At 39.5% G+C, this 23425-nt stretch overlaps 1 protein-coding gene across 1 annotated transcript in view; it reads left to right on the plus strand.

The window, feature by feature from the left end:
• Nucleotides 1–1984: 1984 nt before the first annotated feature.
• The window catches only part of STT3B (STT3 oligosaccharyltransferase complex catalytic subunit B), a 104273-nt gene continuing 82832 nt past the window's right edge, over nt 1985–23425 (plus strand). The window contains exon 1 of the mRNA XM_027040853.2: nt 1985–2749. Within this exon, the coding sequence (XP_026896654.1) occupies nt 2436–2749 (314 nt within the window). The 5' untranslated portion in view covers nt 1985–2435. The remainder of the gene's footprint in view (nt 2750–23425) is intronic.

Here is a 23425-nt window from a genome sequence, read left to right on the forward strand (position 1 = left end):
GAGTGAACAAAGACCAAGAATGATAGGGGTTTTTCCCCCCATTGCTTTTACCCTCACCACTAAGCTGCATTTGCTTATGATCCTTAATGGTATTTCAAAGTATTTTCAGATAAGCTATCTCATGTGATATTAACAATTGACTTTATGAGTAGAAGGGGTAACCCACCGCAGGTGACTTGGCCAATGCTACATGGCCAGTAAGTAACCATGTGGCACTTAGAACGGAGTCCTGTCACTTTCCAGACCAGGACTTTGGTAATTAAATGATCCAAAAGGAAGCAAGACAATATAGAATTTAATAGAGAGCATTTATACAAAAGACAGCATAATAGAACTATCTAAAGAAATAAAATTTTATTTCAGGCTGATTGAACTTTGTTTCTGGAAAAGGGCACCAATACTCAAAATGCTGGCATTTTAACATACACAGTTTGGGCTCTGAGAAAGAGCGTGCCATCCCTTCTCCTACAACAGGGCTCAGTTAATATTCTATCATAATTCTCATTAAAATTTAGAAGTTTAATAACTGTCAGCTATTAAATTGTTGGTGGGAAAGTCTATTTCTGGAAACCTTTTCATCCTTTCCTTAATGAGACTATTTATTTTTGTAAGGAAACCAGAGAAAAGCGAATCAGCACGTTAAATGAGTAGCTGGATCCATTAGTTGCAAAGATCAACCTCAAACTAAGCACACTCTTTCATTTGTCTCCTATTTCGAAAAGATCCAGTTTAAACACAATTTCTAAATATGTTTAAATTTGTTAAATGTGTTAAACTTTTAAATGGCTTAATAATGGAGTTCCTTTATGATATTACGAGAACACACGCTTTTGAGTTCACGTTATTTACCTAAATAAAATGGACAATTAATTTACACGAAGAGCGAATCAAGTATTTACGGAAGCAGAGCTCCATGCCCTTCACGGGGCGTGTATCAGAGTAATTCTAGCCCCGCCACTACTCCACCGATGTTTAAACGCATTCTGCCTTAAACTAGGTCTCCCTGGTGGCACTTCCTTTCGGCGGGGAGGAGCATGGAGAAGGGGAAGGTCTAAAAATACAACCTAGACGTGCAAAACTTCGTGGACAGGGATCTCCAGTCCGTTACTTACTAAAGAGAATTCAGTAGCAGCGGACAGAAAAGTTTCACTCGTTTGGTGGTACGTATGCAGCCCGTTAACAACACAGTCCTGCATTTGCTCTTATTTCCAGTGAACAAACACGATTTTTGCAATTAGGAAAATACAAGTGAGAAAAGCGAGAGCAAGTCGCACTTCGCCTGCTCTCTAGGTCTCTTTCTGGCGCCAAAGAGTTTTCAGCGCCGGCAAAGTTGTCCTCGCTCCCAACCTTGGGAGCAGAGCACCCGGCACAGCCTGAGGGGGCGCATCGAGGCTGTGCAGCCGCAGCCGCCCAAGCTCACAGGCCGCGCAAGCTGCGCGGGGCGCCCCGGGCGGCCGAGCCCCGCCAGCCAGATTCACGCGCGCAGGACTTGTGAAACGCGCCTGCGCGCTCCGTCACGTGGTGGGCGCTCGGCGCAAAGCGGGTTAAAAGTCACGACCGCCGCGAGCCCGTGAGTGCCCGGTCGGTCAGCGCGGCGCTGTCCGCCTCCCTTAAGCCGCTTCTGACGGAGGCCGCTCCGCTGTTCTCGATCACCTCCCGACCCCTGGCCCGGCTCAGCTCCATGCAACGAGCGGAGCCGCCTAGCACCCTTCCTTGCCGACAACACCGACGCGCGAAACCGCGTCTTTCAACTGACAATGAAGCCGTAGCGCTGCTGCACGGCCGCTCCGGGCGAACGGGCGCGAGGCGGGAGGGGGAGGGAGGGGGGGTGGGGGAGAGCGGTTGGGCTAAGCCCCGCCCCAGCTCGCGCTCCTATTGGTGGGCACCGCGGTTCTGGGCCCACCCCCTAACGGACCTGTCGCATTGTGACAGGTGGAAGGGCTAGTTCCTGTTGGGTCGGGGGCGGAGTCAGAGGTAGCCTGAGCTCCGCCCGGACTCCAGGGGGCTCCTCCTCCTGCTCTTCATCGCGGGGCGGGCGGCGGGTGTGAGGGGGAATGTCATTGCTGCTCCGAGCTGTGGTGCCGCCTCCGTCTGCTGCTTCTTCTCTGGCGCCCTCGTCCCGTCGGCTTTCGCCGCTGCCGCAGCTGCAAGGGGGATACGGATGGCTAGTGGGGCGCAAGGGCCATCCGAGTTGAGAGCGCGGCGGTCGCAGCCGCTGCTGAGGCGGAGACTCCCTGCCGCCGCCTCCACCCCCTGTCCCCCGGCCTCGCGGCGCTGAGGGCGGGAGCGCGCGGCGCTCTTCCCTCCTCCTCCTTTTTCTTCCTCCTCCTCCTCCTCGTCGTCCTCCTCCTCCTCCTCCAGGTCCCCGCCCAGCACCCCTCGCACCAGGCGGCGGCGGCGGCGGCGAGGAGCGAGACCCGCCGCCGGGGCACAACATGGCGGAGCCCTCGGCCCCGGAGAGCAAGCACAAGTCGTCCCTCAACTCGTCCCCGTGGAGCGGCCTCATGGCCCTGGGGAACAGCCGGCACGGCCACCACGGGCCCGGGGCCCAGTGCGCGCACAAGGCGGCGGGCGGCGTGGCGCCGCCGAAGCCGGCCCCCGCGGGGCTGTCCGGGGGGCTGTCGCAGCCGGCCGGCTGGCAGTCGCTGCTCTCCTTCACCATCCTCTTCCTGGCCTGGCTTGCCGGCTTCAGCTCGCGCCTCTTCGCGGTCATTCGCTTCGAAAGCATCATTCACGAGTTCGACCCGTGGTGAGTGCCCCGCCGCCCCTCCCCCGCCCGCGGCCCGCGGGGACCCGGGACCGGCGCCTCTGCCCGCCGCGGCTCGTCCCGGACTTGGCCCCGCGCCGCCGCCGAGCCCCGCTCGCGCCCGGGCCGAGGCGAGCGCGGGTCCCGGAGCCGCGGGCGCGCCCCCTGCCCGTGGGCGAAGTTTCCCCCGCGCAGCTCGAGGCGGGGCGTCGGGGTCCCCGAGTGGGACCTTGGCCCCGGGCCGGATAAGTGTGACGCCTCGTGGGAGGGCGAACGAAGCCCCCTCGCAGCCGTCTCGGGGTGTTCAGCCCGGAGCGGCCACGCCGCGAGCCGGCAGGTCTCCCTCCGGCCGACTCGTGGCGGACTCCCCGCCTCCCTGCCCGTGGCGTGTCGCGTTCTCTCATTTTCGCCGGCGCGGTTTTGCTAGTTGGGATGGGATCGCCCCGGGTTGCCTCGTTGCCGTTGTGGGGGGGTGGGGGGGGAGTGCAGATGGGCAGGAGCCCTGTCTACTCAGCCTCGCCGTTTGACGCTTTTACTGTTCCTCCTTTTTGCTCTCCTTTTACAAGGAGGGGAAAAGAGAGTGAGTGGGGTGTTGGAGGAAAGGAAATAATACCCCGGAAAGTGATCTTGGAAGCTAGGGACTCTTATTTATTTAACATTAGATATTTTTAGGAGTGGCCGTTTTCAGGGCTCCTGAGTGCACTCCGCACCTGGCTGTGCCACAGTTATCTTGGGTTGCAAGAACCTGATTACTCTCCGAGCCCAATCGTCACCCCCGGTATGTTATGCACGCTATCCGAAAGCATGGCATTGGTTCCTTTCTTGGTCCCTTCCGGAGGGTTTGCGAATAAGACCAGAGACTCCCACGGTGATGGGGAGCCTTGGGTTACAATCAAAAGTTGCCCGTGGTATCCGGACTGACCTGAATGTTTTAGGAAGTTACCCTGTTAAGAGCACTAGCTAATTTAGGCACTACACTTGTCTGTGAATTAAGTAGGTAGGAAGATTGCTTTAATTTTTTTTTTCCAGCTTTCCCAGCCTGAGTTGGTTTTTGTTTTTGTTTCTGTTTTTTTGCCCGAGCCTATGCCTTTTAAACTAACTTAAAACATGTTGACCGACTTGTCAACCTTGAGTTAATCTTACCTCTTTATAATTAGACCTAACTAAACTTTTAGGATCTTTGTTTTGTCATTTGAAATACAGTGAGAGAATCTTGTTGAGAGTTACTAAATATATGGGTCATAAGTATTTTGGGAGGTGAATTACCCCCGTATATTAAAATACCGGATTGAAGTTCTGTTGTGGATAGGGAAATTGGTAGTGCATCCTCTATTGAACAGGACGGGAGCCCACTCATGGAGAGCTCAGTTTAGGTAAACAGTTAATTACTGTGACAGTCTTCGTGAAACGTTTTAATCCCATTTTGGAGGTTTTGATTTTTTTCTGACACTTTCTAAAAAATAACTTTTATTTCAAATCAGAAGAAAATGTTGTGAAACCTTAGAAACTAGGTACAGTATTCTTAGGCTTAGCTTTGAAACACTTAAGCAAATTAAATAAAAATGAAATTGGAACCGGAAGGCGAAAACTGCTAATATTTTACTGAACAGTGTGAAAAGAGAAAGTTATGTCTTTTTAGATTACACAGCAGAAGTGCATGGCGACAAAACATTACGGGCAACAGAAATTGTGAATAGTATTTCCACAGAGTATCCTTTTTACAAAGGCTGAGTACTGTTTAGTAGTAACTTTGAGGCTGAAATTAAGGATGGCAGAAATATTCACGACTGAGTGATGAGATGATTTTGTTGTTTTTCTTTATTTTGAAGGAAGATTAGAAATCTTCATCAAGTCAGCCAAAGAGTACTACTGGAATTGAGTATGTAGTCATGAAAAGTCTTACATCAGGTTGCTTCACAGATAATACTGTTTTTTTTCTTTTTTTAAAGTATGGCAAAAAATTAAAAGTTGGTCTTTTCTCTTGTTTCAAGAATATGCTTGGGGAAACATAAACCCTTTTTTATCCACATGAAAATTTGTTTTATTTCTATTTTTCTGTGCATAGACACATTTCTGAAACACTAAATGTATGAAATTTGAACTTTAATTCATGTTCACTAAAGGTATATACACCTCTTCATTCCTAAAGATCTACTTAATTTAGGTGTTCTGTTTACTGATAGTCTTAATACTTACATTTTATTGTATTCCTATGCTTCTGTTCATAATGTTAGATAATTGTCATTAGTGGTAAACAGTTTTTACAATAAAGGAATTGCCCCATCCCTTCCTTCTTGTGAACAGAGATTTGCCAATATAAATTTAATGTCAGAGTATAATTTGGGTTGACTTAATGGGAAAATTAGGTGTCAGGCCAAAAAAATTTCGTTTGCTTTTGTTTTTCTTTTCTTTTGAAGATCTCAAGTAGTTAGGTGTTTCATTCTTATAATCCATTCTTACTGAAAATTTTTGAAAAGGGGTTGGGTGTAGATTGTCATTATTACATTGGATTTTTAAAGCAGTTTTCCTTCGAAGCGGCTAATAGTGCCAACACTTTGATCTTTAATCTAACACTCTGGTGTTATACTAGCCTGGGAGTCTCTCAGGTTACTATTTTAACATACAGCAATGACATGAACCTTTATATTTAAATGTTTCTTTCAGGTTCTCTATCAACAAACCAATCTTTTCTGGTCTTCTCTATTCCTTTTTTTTCATGTCTCTGTTACTGGCTTCATTTCTGAAGTGTTTTCAGTGAAAAGTTTACTTTTTCTGTTTGATCGTGAGTTATTTCTGATTTACAGTAGTTCTTAAATTGCGTAAGACTCCAGTTAGCTGCCAGAGGTGACTCATTGTCACAAAGTTATACTTGTTTTTTAAATTTGTCATTCAGTTAATTTTATAAATCTTACAGTTATGAGGGGTGGTATATAATGTTGAATATTATATATTTACTGAATTTTAAAGTACACTGCACTTTTCTAGAACTTAGCAACATTTTTGGTACGATCTCTTCACCACTTCGCTTTAGTAATTTCCTCCCCTTATCAGTTGAGTTGATCAGACATGAGGAAGCAGTTTGAGAATATGTTGTCTGTACTTGCCAAACATTTGGTTGAGCAACTAGTTTAACAGCGGCTAATTTTATCTTCTTTTTTATCTGGAGCAAAACGTAGTTTCTACTTACTTTTGTGACAGCTGCTAATACTTTGACGTGATATTAACCAAGTACCTTTTCCATAACCGTTATCTTGTTAAATTGTGGTAGCTTTTCCCACAGAGTTGACGTAAAACCTGCCTGTGTAAGGAGACTTGCCCTTTTCCCTGCCTGCCCAAGTTGCAGTAGGTTCTCCTCGGAGCTCTAGAGAGAGAATTCTCTGAGCCTTTCTGAGCTTTGGCTCCAGTTAGCTGTAAAAGGGCGGCAGACGTCTTGCGGGGCAGAAGGCTGCAGTTTAGAATTGAAACCCGGAATTCAGTTTTTCAGAGACACTATGGTATAAGTAGATTAATTAGCGCCAACATGTTTTCAAAGGATTGATACACCTTTAGAACATAAGCTGTTTGTAAGTTGGGGACTAGTTCCTATACTTTGAGGTCTCCATGTTTTTCTTCACTTTGCAGATGAAGAAAGAGGGTATTGACCTCAGTTCTGAAGAAGACAAAATGGGTGACAAAACCAGTTTTAGAACACAAACATCCCCAAATCTTAAAAAGTTACTTTGTGGGATCATTAGCAACCGCAGTCCAGCCGCACTTCAGAACAGGTAGACGGTCACTGGAGTCCATTGTAAAACCATTACAGTTTTTCTGGTCTTGAGCTGAAGATCGTTCTAAGTTACAGGAACACGGAGGGAGGAGTTCAGGGAGTGTCATGAACTGCTGCATGGGAGAGTGGGATTGGACCTGCTCCCGTTTGGGGTAAATTGTGGTGGTTCTTACAGTTAGTAGTAATCATGGGTTTCTTGAGGCATGTAATAGGTCCTGAAGTGGTTACGATCTGGCAGCGAAGTCTTTAGAACTTTCTGTTATGGGTTTTCATATCTCGAGGGCTAACTTGAGTAAGACCACTCTTACCGCCATGAGTAGTTTGCATACAGGCAACACTGTTGGGGCGCCTGGGTGGCTCAGGTGGTTAGGCCTCTTGACGCTTGATTTCAGTTCAGGTCATGATCTCACAGTTCCTGAGGTCAAGCTGGTGTCAGGCTCTGTGCTGACAGTGCGGAGCCTGCTTGGGATTCTCTCTCTCTCGCTGCCCCTCCCTCACGTATGCTATGTGCGCACACACACACTCTTCTCTCAAAATAAATAAACTTAAAAGACATTGGTTGTAGACTAAATATTAGAAACTAATTATAGGCTCTGACCCAGCTGTTAACAACATGAGGAAATTTATTAGTCTGTTCTTAATCTACTTCTGATTTTTATGCTCCCTGTAAGTTATGCTCCCTGTAAGTTTTATGCTCCCTGTAAGTATTTTGGGATATGAGAAAATGTTAAAAGTTCTTTTCATTGTAATATGTTGGTATTTATCAGTACATACATGCTCTCAGAAATAATGAAAAAATGATTAATATTCTGGAGTGATGAATCATATTTTTTACTTGTTTACTTTGAAAACTTAATGCTGTTAGAGACAATATTGCTGTTAACCCAAATTATAAAGCATCCTACTATTCAACAGATTTGTATATTGCTAAATTGTTACTTTACAAAAATTTCTAAGCATACAGAAAAGCTAAAAGAATTTTATAGTGAACACTCATACTCAATACCTAGATTCTACAGTTAGTGTTTTACTTTATTTGCTTTATCATATCCTTTTTTTTTTTTAAATTTATTTATTTTTGAGAGAGAGCGTGTGAGCTGAGGAGGGGCAGAGAGAGGGGGACAGGATCTAAAGCAGGTTCTGAGCTGATAGCAGTGAGCCTGATGTGGGATTCTAACTCGGATGCTCAACCAGCTCAACCAGACAACACTGGTGGGGCACGTGGGTGGCTCAGATGGTTAGGCATCTTGACTCTTGATTTCAGTTCAGGTCATGATCTCACAATTCCTGAGATCAAGCCCATGTCAGGCGCTGTGCTGACATATTTTTCTGATGCTGCTTTTAAATCCTGCTTGTGGACGCTGATAGTACATCCTTCATTATAATATGAAGAGTGTTATTTTTGTTCCCCATCTGCATGATGAAGAGAATCTTATTTCTGGACATTTGTTTTCTATAATACTTGAACATAATGAGTATAAATACTGTTTCTGTATTGTGCTCAGTTGGACTGCAGGTTAGAATCAGATTTAATCTTTTCAGGTTTGGTTATTAACTTAATGAGAGTACATCGTAAGTCAACGCGTGTCTGTTAAATGATTTGACTTTGTCAAATCTTATATCGCAGAAGAAACTAAAGTTGTTAGAAGGGTATTGATGTTGGTTTTATTAGACTTAATTTATGTAGAACACCTAAATTCTTTTTGTGTTATTAGAAGCCTCTTATTGGTCAGCCTGTTGCTTACTCCGAATCGATTTATGCTTTTTTTTTTTTTTTTTTGCCATGTTTTGTCTGGATATAATGCTTAATTTATGTATAATTGCAAAAGTGACTTCTGTCAGTCCCTACAGTAAGTGGGAAAAAATGGAAACGTATTTTCAAATAACATAGGATCTACAAATATAATGTATGGGCCAAATTAATGCTGTTGAAAGGGGAAAAAAATGTAAATGGTTAACATCCTACCCCGTCTTCACTCCTTTAATTACTTTACCTCATTCTGGTGGATATTTTTGTTTTTAAATCACTCTTTTCTGGGAAGGTTTCTGTTTCTTTGCTTGACCTACTTCTGACACAAATAATTTCCAGGGATTTAGAAATTGATAGAAGGGGTTAATACCATAGGATTTTTTTTTTTTTTTTTTTTTAATGTGTTAGGTGTAGGTAAGGGTTGGAAGAGGTAGGAGCGACTGCCAGAGCCTCTCATATTTTAGGTAAATGTAGGTAAACTGGCATTTGTAGACCTGCCAGGAAACCTAACCACTACTTGGAATTATATTTGTAAAAATACCTTCAGGGTTTCAAATGTAAGGCATCTAAACATACCTTGGAATATATCCTGTACATAATAAGTTGGTGAATGCCTTTATGTTGGTCAGGTTTATGCTACTTTCACAAATACGCATTTCTAAAGAATTGTGACTGCTACACTAAACAAATTGACCATATCATCTGTAACCAATTTTTTTTCTTCTGGTGGAACTTAGTGTTGCAGGATAACTTTAATATATGTTCTAAGTGGTAGGTGCTTAGTTTTTATAGTGTCTTACAACTTGATTTTATATCTTAGAACTGAGGAGATAAGGTAACATCTTTTATTTCTGTAGATAAAAGATATTTCAGTTCAGCATTCCCCTAAGAATTGAATAATACAATAATAGACAAAGGTCTACTTGTCTCCAAAAACTGTGTCCTTTTTACTGCATCCTCTGCCTTCAAGGCAGTCTTAAATGAAAGTATCCTCCGTTTAATTTATGTCTTTTAATCAGCTGCCCTGATTTAAGTCTTAACATATTGGCCTATCAAAACGCCTGGGCACAGTCCATGGCTAGCTAACTACTCACTAGTTGGGTGATAGCAAATTACTTTGTTTTTATACTTGTTTTTAAGTTTATTTTATTTATTTAATTTATTTTGAGAGAGAGAGAAAGAGAGCGTGCACATACAAGCAGGGGAGGGACAGAGAGAGAGGGAGAGAGAATCCCAAGCAGTCTCCGCATTGTCAGCACAGAGCCCGACTTGGGGCTCAACTCCATGAACTGTGAGATCATGACCTGAGCTGAAGTCAAAAGTCGAATGCTTAGCTGACTGAGCCCCCCAGGCGCCCCTAATTACTTTGTTTTGATGTAGGGAAGAGAGAAGAGTTGATGATGACTTGAGGTTTTTAATCCTGAATGACTAGGGAGTTTACAGAGATGCAGCTTTTAAGGGAATAGCTAAATGAAAAGAACAGATGATTGAATCCAAGTGAATGTTGTTTTCATTTAGTTTTATTTTGTCTGTAAAAAGGTCATTGTAGTAAGGTTGGAGATATTAACCCATTCCAGTTAAGGGGGCTATGGGGTGGAAGATCAGAGTAATCCCAGAATTCTTTAGCTACAGGATTTCCAGAGTATATGTTGGCTTGGCTTGTTTTCAGGGCAAAGAAGCTGAACACCAAAGGGTGAAGGTGGTATAGTTGTAGCTTGGCTAGATTCCTTTCTGTTTTCTTTGCACCTGTGTTTGTAGTAGAGGGCATTTTTTGAGAAGTTACTTGAAAATTGTTACTTTAGAAGATGAGGGGAAGTAAATTTCTACCACTTATCTATTTATTTTTTAAAGTTTATTTTTAGGGAGAGTGAGAGGGCAAGAGTGTGAGTGGGGGAGGGGCAGAGAGAAAAGGCGGGGGGGGGGCGGCGGGGGGGGGAGAGAGAGAGAGAGAGAATGAGAGAATATATCCCAAGAAGGCTCTGTGCAGAGCTGGATGTGGGGCTTGAACCCACAAAGGAGATCATGACCTGAGCCAAAATCAAGAGTTGGACGTTCAACTGAAAAAGCCATCCAGGAGCCCCCTCAATTATTATTATTTTTAAGTTTATTTTTTTTGAGAGGGAGAGAGGGAGAGAGAGAGAGCAGAGGAGTGGGAGTGAGCACAGGGCCACACATGAGATCATGAACCTGAGCTGAAATGGAGTCAGACTGACGCTTAAACTGACTGAGTTACCCAGGCGCCCCTACCACTCACTTTAAGTTGACAATATTAGAAATGTTGGCAAGTTCAACTGTGAAACAGCTTTTATGTGAAGTTTGGTGTTCTGAAAAATTGTGTGCTTCAGTTACCTGTAATTTCCATAAGTTAATAGTGTTCATGCTTTAAGTTTCAAAATTTTTTGACTTTTTTCTTCATTCCTGTATAAAGGGAAAGACTACTCATAAAGACATAAAGAAAATTTATGTGTCTATTAGTAAAGTATACATGCTGAGGTGATAGCTAAATTGATAATGTTTCTTTTAATTTCTTTTTTCATGCTTTACAGGTTTATCAGCTATTCTCCAGTAAAGGTTTTTCTTCACAGTACAGTGTTCTTTTCTTTAGTGATATCTAGCAGTCTCTCCAACCTCCAGCCAAATGAATTTGGTTTTTAAGCTTAAATTATTGGGTCTCTCTCTCCATACATAGATGGATAGATAATATTCCAGCATATACCGTTTTCTGTGCTAATTTAAAATTAAAATGTAGTAATTCATAATTAATTTATAAAGTTCTAGTGTCTGCGCAGCTTAAATTATTGTTTGTTGCTGGCCAAATGGTTGGGGTGGAGTTGGTGAAAAGAATGACTGGGAAACTCACAACCAATATGTTTATTTTCATGCCTGTTTATGTTAGTTTCATCTGTATGGAATAATGATTTGATATTTGTTCACATTTCAAAATGATAATAAAATTTTAACATTTGTCACCTTATAAAAAAATTTTTTTTTCTTGTGACAGGAACTTTTAAGATCTACTCTCTTCGCAGTTCAAGCCTATTCTTCAAACACCAGTAACTCCTATAATGTAGAATAAACTCTAAGTAGGTTTCATTATCAAGGTACATTGTTAAACAGTCTTGTATCATCCACAGGAAAAATAATGGAATACAGAATTACTGGGAAGGCAGCACTCTTGAAGTTTTTGAGATATTCTTTGCAAATTAATGTCTTAAATGTTTACATAAGCATGAGAAAAATATTCTGCAAGGGCTTTTATTGGTGAGAAAGAGGTTTTAGTCTTTAAAAATTTTTTCTTTAATGGTGAAATATAACACATTCTGAAAAGTGTATAAACCTAATGTACAGTGTAATGACTAATTGTAAGGTAAACAGCCATATGATCATCACCCAGATCAAGAAATAGAACAGTGCCACCACCTCAGAAGCCTTGGTGTGTGTTTGCCTCCCCTTCTCCTCACTTGTATAGTAATTACATCCATGGTTTTCATCATAGGTGGTATAATTCTGTGTGCATTCCTAAATAACATAATTTAGTTTTGTCTAATTTAAAACTTGAGATAAATGCACTTGTAACTGTGTGTCTCATTTTTTTTTTTTTTTTTTTTTTTTTGTTCACTGCATTTAAGATCCATCTTCATTGATCAAAGGATTGTTGAGAATATGTGGTAATAAGGTTTAGCAACAATTTGATGAACCAGTCTTCTTACTGACCCGAGGAGGTTTCTTCCTCTTTTGCAGCAGGAAGTACCTGTAGGAAAGGGAAAGCATCCTTCTCTTCCCTTGAGATAAAAAATTATCTCAAGATGGAACTCTTGAGCTGGAATCAACCTTGTCTGCAGATAACCTTGACAATTTTTCACAAAGTACTAACTGGCCAGAGAAATTTGATCTTTCAGCAGACACTGAGACTACTACAAGGTAGAGAGAGTGAGGGAGGAGACATCACTGTCTTTCAAGAGAGAAATGATAATCAGATAAATACAAAATTACTAGTTTTTAAACTATGGCTTTTGCCAACTATTTTTCACTTTAAAGCATATATATTAAAATTTATGTAAGGATCGGAGTAGCAGTTAATTCTTGAAAGAAGAGAATGTTGAAAAGGGATCTGAGCCGAAGGAGTTTAGGAGAACCCTAAGAATGGACTATTTAATATAGTGGTATCTTTGTAGCGGATTGTTGATGCTGGATTGTGTGTGATTTTGTTTGTGTAAATGTCCTGGGATCTTGAATAGCTTACATTTCTCTCTATTCTTCCAGTCTTCCGTGGCCACCACTATTTTTCTTTCCCATATCTTTATTTCCTTTATTGATTTAGTAGCTGCCTTGGTCTTCAGGAAGAATAGGAGAGGTTTCATAGTAGTGGGATCCTTTCAGAAACTGTCTTCAGGGGATAAAAGGTTTTATTCCAAGAGAAGTAAAGGTCAGGCATTGAGTAATGTATACAATTGTCAATCCTGTGTTGCATACCTGAAACTAATACAGCATTGTGTGTCAATTATACTTCAATAAAAAAAAAGAATATAATAAAGGAAGATCATGATTCTTTATGTAGGAACTTGAAATCTACTGGGGTGTGGAAATTTGGCATTGTGTGTTAGTAAATGATTAAGGATATTGGAAATGGGATTCTAGCTTGTAAGCTTTTCTTTTAATTAGAGAGCTGTTCTTAAGTGAAACCATAAACATGAATGCTCTCTAATGCATGTCTCTTTATTGGTCCGAATGATTTTGATTAAATCCAGTGGTATTTTTCCACTCCCCATTCGTATATAACCCATGCTACTTGAATGGATAATAGTTGATTTCTTTTGTAAACAAATAAAGGATTGTTATCATAGTTAACGCATTGTTAGTTGAAGAATTTAAATCTAGGACTTCCTTTCTTGAAACTCCCAGTTTAGTCAGCTAGTATTTCTCCAGAATTCAAAATTAAAATTTGAATCAAGTATTATGAGGAAGGTATATACATACTTATTACTTCTTCTCCCTTAAATCCCTTGTAATATATGCCAGAGAGAAGTACAAATGACTTTGAATTAGGCTGTATTTGGATAATGGTCCAACCTTATGATTTAAGCTTCTTTAACACCCCTAGTACTCCTCTTGTTTGAAATCCCCAGGGAAGTAGGGCTAATTTTTTGAAATGTATTAACTGTTAGGAAACATGCCAGGCATACTTCTTTCAGAAATAACAATCTAATAATATTGTTTATCTGCCTTGTGTAAGAGGTGTAGGTACAGGTTTTATTGATCCCAGTATAGAGCAAACTTACTTTGGCTAAATTTTGTTCAGGACTATTCATTTAACTAAATAGGCTAGGGCCATTTTGAAAATTTTAACACCTGTAATGTAAAAACACTCAAGGAGATTTAAGCTATTTGTTCTTTGCCTAAATTGGTAAAATACAGTTATGGTGATGAGCTTATTTCCCTCTTTAATGAATAATGTTAATAACTTACTGTTCCTATAGAGAGACAAGATTGTTTAGGGTACAAACATCATTTCCAATCATCCTAGAATATCCTACACTATATTAGGAACATAGTGGGTGTTCAGTTTATATTAATATGGATCTTTTATCCTTAATGGTAACCACATTTTATGTTTTGGTGGTGATAGTACAGGAAGTCGCTTGTATAATACCTTGATAAACCTTGGATTTGATTGTGATATCAGTAGAATCATGTGTGGTGATATTGTGATTCAGAAGAGAGATATTTGGTCTTCGTCCTTGCTTCTGGCACAGAGCTCCTAAAAACCCTTGTCATTTTCTAAGTATCTTTTGTTACGTTAATACAGTGACTTTGGAAAGCCCTTAGGTAATCTAAGTATGGGGGCTGGTTGCCACTAGAACCTGCCCTGTGATTAGAGGGTTGAACTATCAGTCCCACCTCCTGACCTCTGGGAAAAGGAGAAGGACTGGAGGTTGAATCACCAGCTGCCAATAATTTAATCAATCATGCCCACGAAATGGAGGCTTCATACAAACCCCAAAGGACGGAGTTTGGAGCGTTTCCAGGTTTGTGACTATGTGGAGATTTGGGAAGGGTGGTGTACTTGGAGAGGGCATAGAAGCCCCGCACTCCTTCCCACACATCTTGCCCTGTGAATCTCTAGTTGTTCCTGAGTTCTGTCCCTTTATAAGAAATAGTGATCTAGTAAGTTAAATGTTTTGTCAGTTCTGTGAGCAACTCTACCAAATTAATTGAACCTAAGGAGGGGGTCACTGGAACTTCTGATCTGTAGCCAGTTGGTTAGAAGCACTGGGGACAACTTGGACTTTTGATTGGTGTGTAAAACTGGGGATTGAGGGTCCAGGGGGGTCAGTCTTATAGAACTGAGCCCTTGTGGGATCTGACACTGTTTTAGTGTTAGAATTAAGGTGGATTGTAGGATACCCAGCTGGTGTTGTAGAATTGCTTGCTGGTGTGGAAATTCACTACCCCGCCCCCCCCCCCCTTTTGGTATTGTTAGTGAACCTCTTAGTAGTGAACATCATAATCTCACCCTTAATAAAGGTGTCATTTTAATGTTATAGAAGAAGGAAAACTCTTTCCTGGTGATAAAAAAGAAAAGAAAAAAGGTTGATAATCCTTATCGAAAAAGTATGTGAGCATCAGTGATTGCCATCAGCAATTGGGAAATGACTGACTTGGCTGGATACCTTAGGAAGAACTTTAAGGGAAGGAAATTTTAGTGTGAGTATTTCTTCCAAGTACAGGTAACTCTTAGTTCTATCTCGAGTTTTAACTCACTAGTTAAGGAATATTGAATAAGAAAAGACAGACCAGTTAATGCTGTTAACATTTGAGATGATACATGAAAAAAGACATGGCAGCAATAAGAAGTAAAGTTTACACGGTGGCGTTTTATGTGAATTTGAGAAGTGTATCTTGATGTGGAGGAATAGTAAGAATAGAAATGATCATTGGGTATATATGCCTTGAATTCAGGCAAATGATGAGTTTGGGTGGGTTTGGATTAATGATCCATTTTGTTTCTCGGCTCTTGACTTAACTTTGTGGTTACAGCATCTCCCCATCCAAAAGTAGAGCATTCCTATGAAAACTTGTGTAAGTCGAAAATGCATACAGCAAAGAACCATTAATTTATATGGAATTTTTTTTAGTGTTCCCAGATCCAAAAAATAACCCTATGCTTTTCTGATGCGCAAGAGGCTTAGGCTAAAGGGACGCACAAAATAAATAGAGATAAGGAACAGATGCTCACAAGATGCAGTTCTAAGCCATGGTGGCTTGATGATGAGTATGGTGGCTTGATGATGAGTGCTGTACCTTGGGGACGGAGCTTGATGGTGTCACTTCCGCTGCTCAGGTTCATGCTGCCTCCATAGTGGTGTGCTGCAAAACAAACACTGAACGCTCTTTTCCCTTTTCCCTTTCTCTTTTATTCTTTTGGTTGTATTAACGTAGGCCTGTCTTAAAGAAGGTGGCAAAGTGGCCTAGGGTGAGCTTTTCGAAAAGCAGGGGATACCTGTATTGGCAATTAATATGGAAATTCCACGACACTTTAAGAGCCATCACAGCTCCCACTGATTTCATGTGAACTTTGCCACAAGAGGTTAAAGGATACTAAATAAAATTACTCATTAGGGATGGAATAAATTGCTTGTCTCCATTAAAGTGTCTCTGCAATAATAGAAATAGCTTTGTCTGCATCTAATTACTAGGAGGATCATTGAATATTGTAGATCTTGAGAGGCCAAAATATAAAGTCTTTACTTTTTTTTTTTTTTTTTAACTCTGGATTGAACTAACAAAATGACTGGTCAGCTCTTTATACTATATAATAGCAACATTCCTGTGAGTCCTTAAACTGATGTTGTGGTGATCTTACCAGATGTTTTTGTGTACTTTTTTTTTACACCTTTATCCATCAGTGTGCCTTTAATCTGTTATATTGACAATTAAAACATTGCATATGTTCTTAATTTTTTAAAATTTAATAAACTTCATAGAATTTTAATTTTAATCCTAAAATCATTTTTACTGTATGCCATATCTAAAGAAAACTTTAATAGGCCAAGCTTTCTGGCATTAGAAGGAACAGGATAATGAAAATACATGTGGTAGGTGAAACAAATCTAAAAACCGTAAAGGGGGAGCCTGGGTGGCTCCGTCAGTTGAGCCTCTGACACCTAGGTCATGGTCTCATGGTTCATGGGATTGAAACCCATCCCGGGCCCAGCTCACAGCACAGAGCCTGCTTTGGGTTCTTTCTCTCCCCCCACCTCTCTCTCTCTCTCTCTCTCTCTCAAAATAAATACACTAAAGAAAAATGAGCTTGAGAAACAACTAAAATACTTTAAAATAATTTTTTGATGGTTGTTAAAATGAGTCAGTCACTTCATTAGAAGGGAGATCTTTTTTTTTTTTTTAGCATACTTTATTTTTGTTGTTAAAATAATTTGCCGGGCTTATAGTAATATAAACAGCAGTTAAAGCAAACGTTTTCCTTTTGAAGTAAAAATATTTCTAGACTTTTGAAAAGTTTGTCATTAGTACTTGTTACACTTGTTGGATATGAATTGCAGCATAATATAAAGTTATTATAACTTTATAACTTATAAACCGTATAACTTATAACTTATAAGTTATTATAAAAAGTAACATTTTTATAAGTCAAACTATATTTAAAATGCAAATAATATATAATGTATATATCATGTATGTAATTTTGAACAAGATGATAAGTACCTGTGTGAAACCCCTACCCAACTAGAGAACTAGAACATCACCAATTTCACATCTATCCATATTTCTTCTCTAAGCTGTCCTCCTGGTTTTCCTTTTAGCAATTAGAAGCCATTATCTCAGTTTTAACATTTCCTTTGCCATATTAAAAAAAAATATATATATATATATATATGTTTGCATCTCTAGATAATATATTGCTAAGTTTTGCTTTGTTTGGAGCTTTAAAAATGGTATTATTCTTTATATGATCTTTGACTTGTATTTATACATTTGCTAGTTGATGAATATTTGGGTTTACAACTTTTTGCTTTTATGAATAATGCTACTATGAACAGTAAAAACTATACTTTCTGGTTTATATGTGTGGATGGTTGCTAGGGTATATACCTGAGTATTCTGTGGTAATTTTTATTTCAGTTATACATAAAAATATAATACACCACTCCAAAACTTGGTGACAAAAAAGCATTTCATTATTTCACAATTCTGTGAGTGGAATGGGAGTTTTCTGCTTTGTGATGTCAACTGTGGTTCTTGGATGATTACAGTCATCTGGAGGCTCAACAGGCTGCAGTCAGCTGGGGCTAGAAGGACTGGGATGCTGTATAGCTTAGAAGCATCTGGAGTCTTGATTGGGAGCTCAGCTGTGGCTTTTAGCTTCTTCGTGTGGCTGCTTAGGCTGCCTCACAGCATGGCAGCTGGATTCTAAGAGCATTTCAAGAATGAGAAAGCTGCGTGTCCAATTAAGGGTTAGACATCTACTGATCATTGTCACTTCCACTGTATTTTATTGTTGAGAATAGACACAGGCCTATTAGTGAGTCATACTGGTAGGGACAGAATGATTTAGTTCCATCTTTGGAGACTTGTTATCACAGTGTATTATTTTTGTTTCTTATTCTGTAAATTACCTGTTTGTGTCTTTGGTCAGTGTATTTTTTTTTAAACTTTTTTAAACTTAAAGTTTTTAAACTTTTTTTTAAACTTTTTTTTTTTTTAATTTTGTATTGGTGAGGGGAGGGATTCTAAGTCTGGTAAATTTGTTGCAAATTTTAATGCATTTTGTGGCTTATTACTCCTTAAATCCTATAAGATAGATATTACCCCCATTTCATGGAGAAAAGGAAGTACTGCTTAGAATGTTAAGAGAATACCAGTGAAGTCAGAAGCCTCAGGTGATATTTTGGTATAAAAACAGCATGTGCAAATGCGTACAATTGTATTCTCTTTCATAATTGTACACATTTCATGTATGGGAACATGATGCTTCCATCAGTCTACTTATTATACTCCTCCCCTTCCAAAAGACTGAGGCTTGGAAAAATTTACAAGCATTTTTTATTCACTTACGGTCTATTATAATATTCTAGGTAAAGTGCTACGTGACCTGGCCACTCATCGACAAGTTCTTTCTAGTCTTACCTGCCTTGCCCATACCCATACTTCAGTTTTTTCCCCCTCTAAATTATTCAGTTGGATCAGTCGGTCACTATCTGCCAACACATTTCAAAACTTGTTTTTGAAAGCCAGACTAGTTCCGCTATTAGTTCTCCCACTTTGAGCATATGCTGGAGTTCTCAGAAGACAGTGGTAAGGAATTGGCATATATTTGAGATTTTCTTGACTGATCTCACCTCCAAACTTTATCATGGAAATTAAGTTTCTTAAGTGTTATGGTGAAAATACTTTTTTCAAAATAATGGAACTCAGAGATTCACAACCAATATTCAAATATTTGCCTTCTGTACTTTAAAAAGCACATTTTAGGCATTGAATGCAGCTGGATTGCTTTAAAACTGAAAATACTACAGAGCAATTCTGAATTTCACAACACAAGACTTTAAATAAAATGAGACAACTTTCTGTCATGTCTGAACAAATATAAAATACACAGAAATAAACTTGTAGGCACTTCCCAGCTCTCAGATTAGGAAGAATGTTCTGTGTAAAAGTATAGTTTCCCATCATTACAATTCTGTATGTTGCATACAGACGGTTCAGTATAGCTCTCCAGTATAAAAGCAATGCTTCAGGGAGCATGACTTATTTTCACGTTCCTTCATATTTCTTGGATCTAAGATTCAGTGGCAGAAATGAAAGTCATAATAATACTTCTGCTTATTGGAGGGATTCTTTGACATGTAGTGGAATACAGAGCATCTCTAGACTTTGACTCAGGAACATTTTCCATCAGCGATACCAGCTGTTGTATGACCAAAGCTCTTAGTCATTTTTGTTCTTTCCTGCCCCAGATTCTGTCACTTTGTCATGCATTAGAAGAATTAGTTACCTTCCTCAAGAAGTAAAGTATAATATATTTACCGTAATATTGATCTAATGTTACCATGTGAAGTAAAGGTGTCAAGTTCAGTAATTTGGCAAAAAGTGCAATCCAGATTTCACCAGGTTGACCATAGTGTAAACACTATTTGTAGAAACAAAACAAAACAAAAAAACGGGGGGGGGGGGGAAGGTGTGTTTAAGTCTGTTTAAAATTCAGTAAATGCATTTGCAACATTTGTAATTCTCAGAATAAACACATTTTTAAATAGAGTATACCCCAAACATGCTGGTCTCTGAGGATTTAATACATGTTGTTATTTCATAGAAATTGCTAAAATTACTTTAGATATGTAAAGGATACTAAAGTTTTCATATAGTTCAGTATTTCCTGTCTCTCTACTTCAGCCCCTTTCAAATGGGAGGAGAGAACTGATTCACGTTTTGTTTATTCTTTCTTAGCTCCTTCTTGAGTTATGTTTGCTGATACTGTCTGTTTGAAAAGTTTCTGATTGAAAGTGGGTAAATCACTTTTGGTTTCTCTGTGATATGGAATGAACTTCATACCTAGAAGAGAACAGAAATTGTTAGTGTGTTTGCCAAAACGTGTTCTGCAGAATACATATCCCAAGAATTGTAGTTCAAAACAAAATAACCTCTGATAACTTAAATTTGGAAAAACTGCATATCCCATCCACTTATTTATAATACACATTAGCATGTTAAAGACTGAGATGTTCTTGAATACATTATTAGTTTAATTTAACCTAGTGTTTACCATATTTAATTTAGGAATTACTGTAGGATTTTTTTTAAAAAAATGGTCCATGCAATGCATACTTAATGCTTGTTAGTTCAAAATCCTATTTCTACAGACTGTGAATATATATTCTGACTTAAATATATGTGATATAATAGATATTTATAGAATTATTGTTTATATGGAAATCTTGTTTATATAGTATGATATATAATAATTCTAGAATATCAATAAGTCAGGTATCTAATAAGTAAATGTAAATATGATATGTTTATATTATATATATTTGATCTTTTTTCTATAATATATGAATGTATGTCTGACTTAAATATGTATTACACATATGTATGTGTGCTGTGTGGAGAGGAAGAGAATACATACAGGTGTGTGCATCTCTTTGGCTTTTGCCCAGGGTTTTTATTTTTATTTTATTATTATATTTTTAATTTTTTTAATTTTATTTTTCAGAGAGAGAGAAGCAGAGTGTGAACAGGGGAGGGGCAGAGAGAGAGGAGATGAATCTGAAACAGGCTCCAGTCTCTGAGCTGTCAGCACAGAGCCCAATGTGGGGCTTGAACTCATGAGCTGTGAGATCATGACCTGAGCCAATCAGACACTTAACCGACTTGAGCCACCCAGGCGCCCCTAGCCCAGGATTTTTAGATTTCAGTCTATATTGGATTTAATAACTGAGCAAAAAAAATATCATTGGTTAGTTTTAATTTATCAAATACACAGTTTTATATATGATCCTAGAATTATTTCAGATTTTTTTTTTTTGAATGACATTAAAATATGTTTTTCAGACTTTTTTTTTTTGAGGGGGAGAGAGAGAATCCCAAGCAGGCTCTGCATTGTCAGCGCAGGGCCCAATGCAGGGCTTGAATTTAGGAACCCTGAGATCATGACCTGAGCCGAAATCAGGATCTAACTGACTGAGCCACCTAGCCTCCCCCTACCCCCACCAGCCTGTTATGTTGATGTAAGTTTTTAGTCCCAGCTTTTCGTTGTCCTTTCCTTTTTCCAGTTAGTTTATTAAGTGCCCTTTATAAAGCAGAACAGTCTCCTTTTTCAAATGAGTACTTAGGACGATTGATAGTTGTCAGTAAAGGCAGAAGTTAAGAGATAACTTAAAAGATAGGATTGTAACATGGATCTTGCTTTCAGTTAATGTATTTGGAAGAAGTTTTGCTCTGTTCTTATGAGTTCTGATACCTTTTTGATTTGTAATGCAGCTCTATAGATACAGCATGATCTCTGCTTAGGGAAAATTTTGAATCATTATGACCCATCTGTCAGTTTTAAGAGCACAGAGGTTGCTGAGAGTAGTCTTAAGACCCAGTTGCAACTGCTTTTATATGAGTGGTGGTGATTGGTGCTGGGATAGTGGTCAGTCTGTGTGTTTATGGGTCTTTACAAACTTCAGAATTGACCTACCGAAAGTAAAAGAGTAAAAAAAAAACAAAGACTATTTTGTATCATTGGTAATTCTTTGAAATTTTCATTTTTTGCTGTTAAACACTGATGAATCTGTTCTACTAGGCTTGAATATATCCTCACATATAAATTTCCGTAGGTTAATTCATAAAATTGGCTATATGTTTAGTACATTCTCTGGATGGTGCTTATGTGTAGATGTGGTAGGATTGGGTTTAGACTGTTTTAAAAAAATTTTTTTTTATTTTTTAGAGAGAGCAACAGAGTGTGAGTGGGGGAGGGGCAGAGAAAGAGGGAGGCAGAGAATCTGAAGCAGGCTCCAGGCCCTGAGCTGTCAGCACAGAGCCTGATGCGGAGCTCGAGCTCATGAACCATGAGATCACGGCCTGAGTCAGAGTCAGACGCTTAAGTGACTGAGCCACCCGAGTGCCCCTAGACTGTTGGTTACTTAGTAGTCCTCACAAACTGGTGTTTTTTTCTCCCATGTGTACCTTTTTAACATGTCTGCCTGGCATGTTTTTGTTTTTGTTTTTGATCCTACCACTAGATGGCAGGAATAATAAATGGTAGGTTGAAATGTCAGCTTTAGCTGGTGGCCTCAGCTGCTTTGTACTTCTCTTAGTTCTCTATTCCCATTAGTGCTAAATTTGGAGTATATATGAAGTCTCTCAACTAGTGGGATTTAGGTAGATCTGGTACTTTGTAGCCTGAGAGTGCCTAGTGACAGGATAAAGGAGAAGGAACAGAAAACCTTTAATCCTGGGTATAATCATTGGTGTTCTAATACTTTGCTTTTCACTTGTTTTTATTTTTTCTTTGTGGAGGTCTATTCCTTTCCTTTATTTCTTGATTCTCTTACACTTCTATTGGCATCCATGACTGGTCATTTCTGTTGGTAGAACTGGGTGCTTTCTCATTTACTAGGTAAATATGTGTTAACTATTTTGTAAAATCTTATGCTACACTTTGCAAACAAACTCAGAGCTATAATTGACTTTATATAAGTCTTTTCACAGAATGTATTATTTCAACACAGTCTGTTGATAGCGTTTGAAGAGTGGACAGAGTATAGGGTGGTGGGAATGCAGCTTCATGATTATGTTACATTGTGTAAGACTGTATTACTAGTGGACTTGAACCTCAGACTTCTTGCTGGTTTATGAAGTCAGCAGCCTTGTTGGAGAAGTCCATGCACAAGGAACTGCGGGTAGCATCTTAAGAGACTCCACCCAACAGCCAGCAAGAAACCAAGGCCCTCAGTCCTGCAGCGTCAAGGAAATGCATTCTGCCAGCAACCTAAGTGAGCTTGGAAGTTCATTCTTTCCCTAAATGAGTCTCCAGATGAAAACGCAACCCTTTTAATGCCTTGATTTCACCTTGAGACCCTAAGCAGGGGATCTGGTTAAGCTTGGACCCCTGACTATGAAACCATGAGATAATGTGTGTTGTTCTAAGCCAGCGATTTTGTTGTAATTTGTTATGCAGCAATAGAAAATTTAAAAAAAGAAAAATCAAATATCCTTGATAAACCTTTCACATCTCTGAATATTGCCTATTTGCCAGGTGCTGTGGATACAATGGTTGTGAGTCCAAAAAGACATGAATCTAGTCTGGGGGAGAGAGAGACTGGAAACAATTAAGAATGACAAATACTGTGAAGGTACATGAGACCATGAGTGCATCTAATTAATACAAATATCTGTTTAAGACTTAATTGATCTTTTTAAAACTTATCCTAGGTTGTTTTCTCATTTTTTAGCATAATCTTCACATCATAAAACTTGATCTAGCTTTATTTCCTATTAGTATTATGAAAATAACTTCTGTGCTTTTTTTGTTTTGTTTTGTTTTTAGCCCTTGCTTATATGCTCTTTCTTCTTTCTAGAATGCTTCTATTCTTTCCTCCCTTTTTTGCTCAATAATCCATCCAGGTTTAAATTAGATGTCACTTGTAGAAGCCTT

Source organism: Acinonyx jubatus, chromosome C2 (genome assembly GCF_027475565.1).
Source record: "Acinonyx jubatus isolate Ajub_Pintada_27869175 chromosome C2, VMU_Ajub_asm_v1.0, whole genome shotgun sequence".
NCBI classification, from domain to species: domain Eukaryota; kingdom Metazoa; phylum Chordata; class Mammalia; order Carnivora; family Felidae; genus Acinonyx; species Acinonyx jubatus.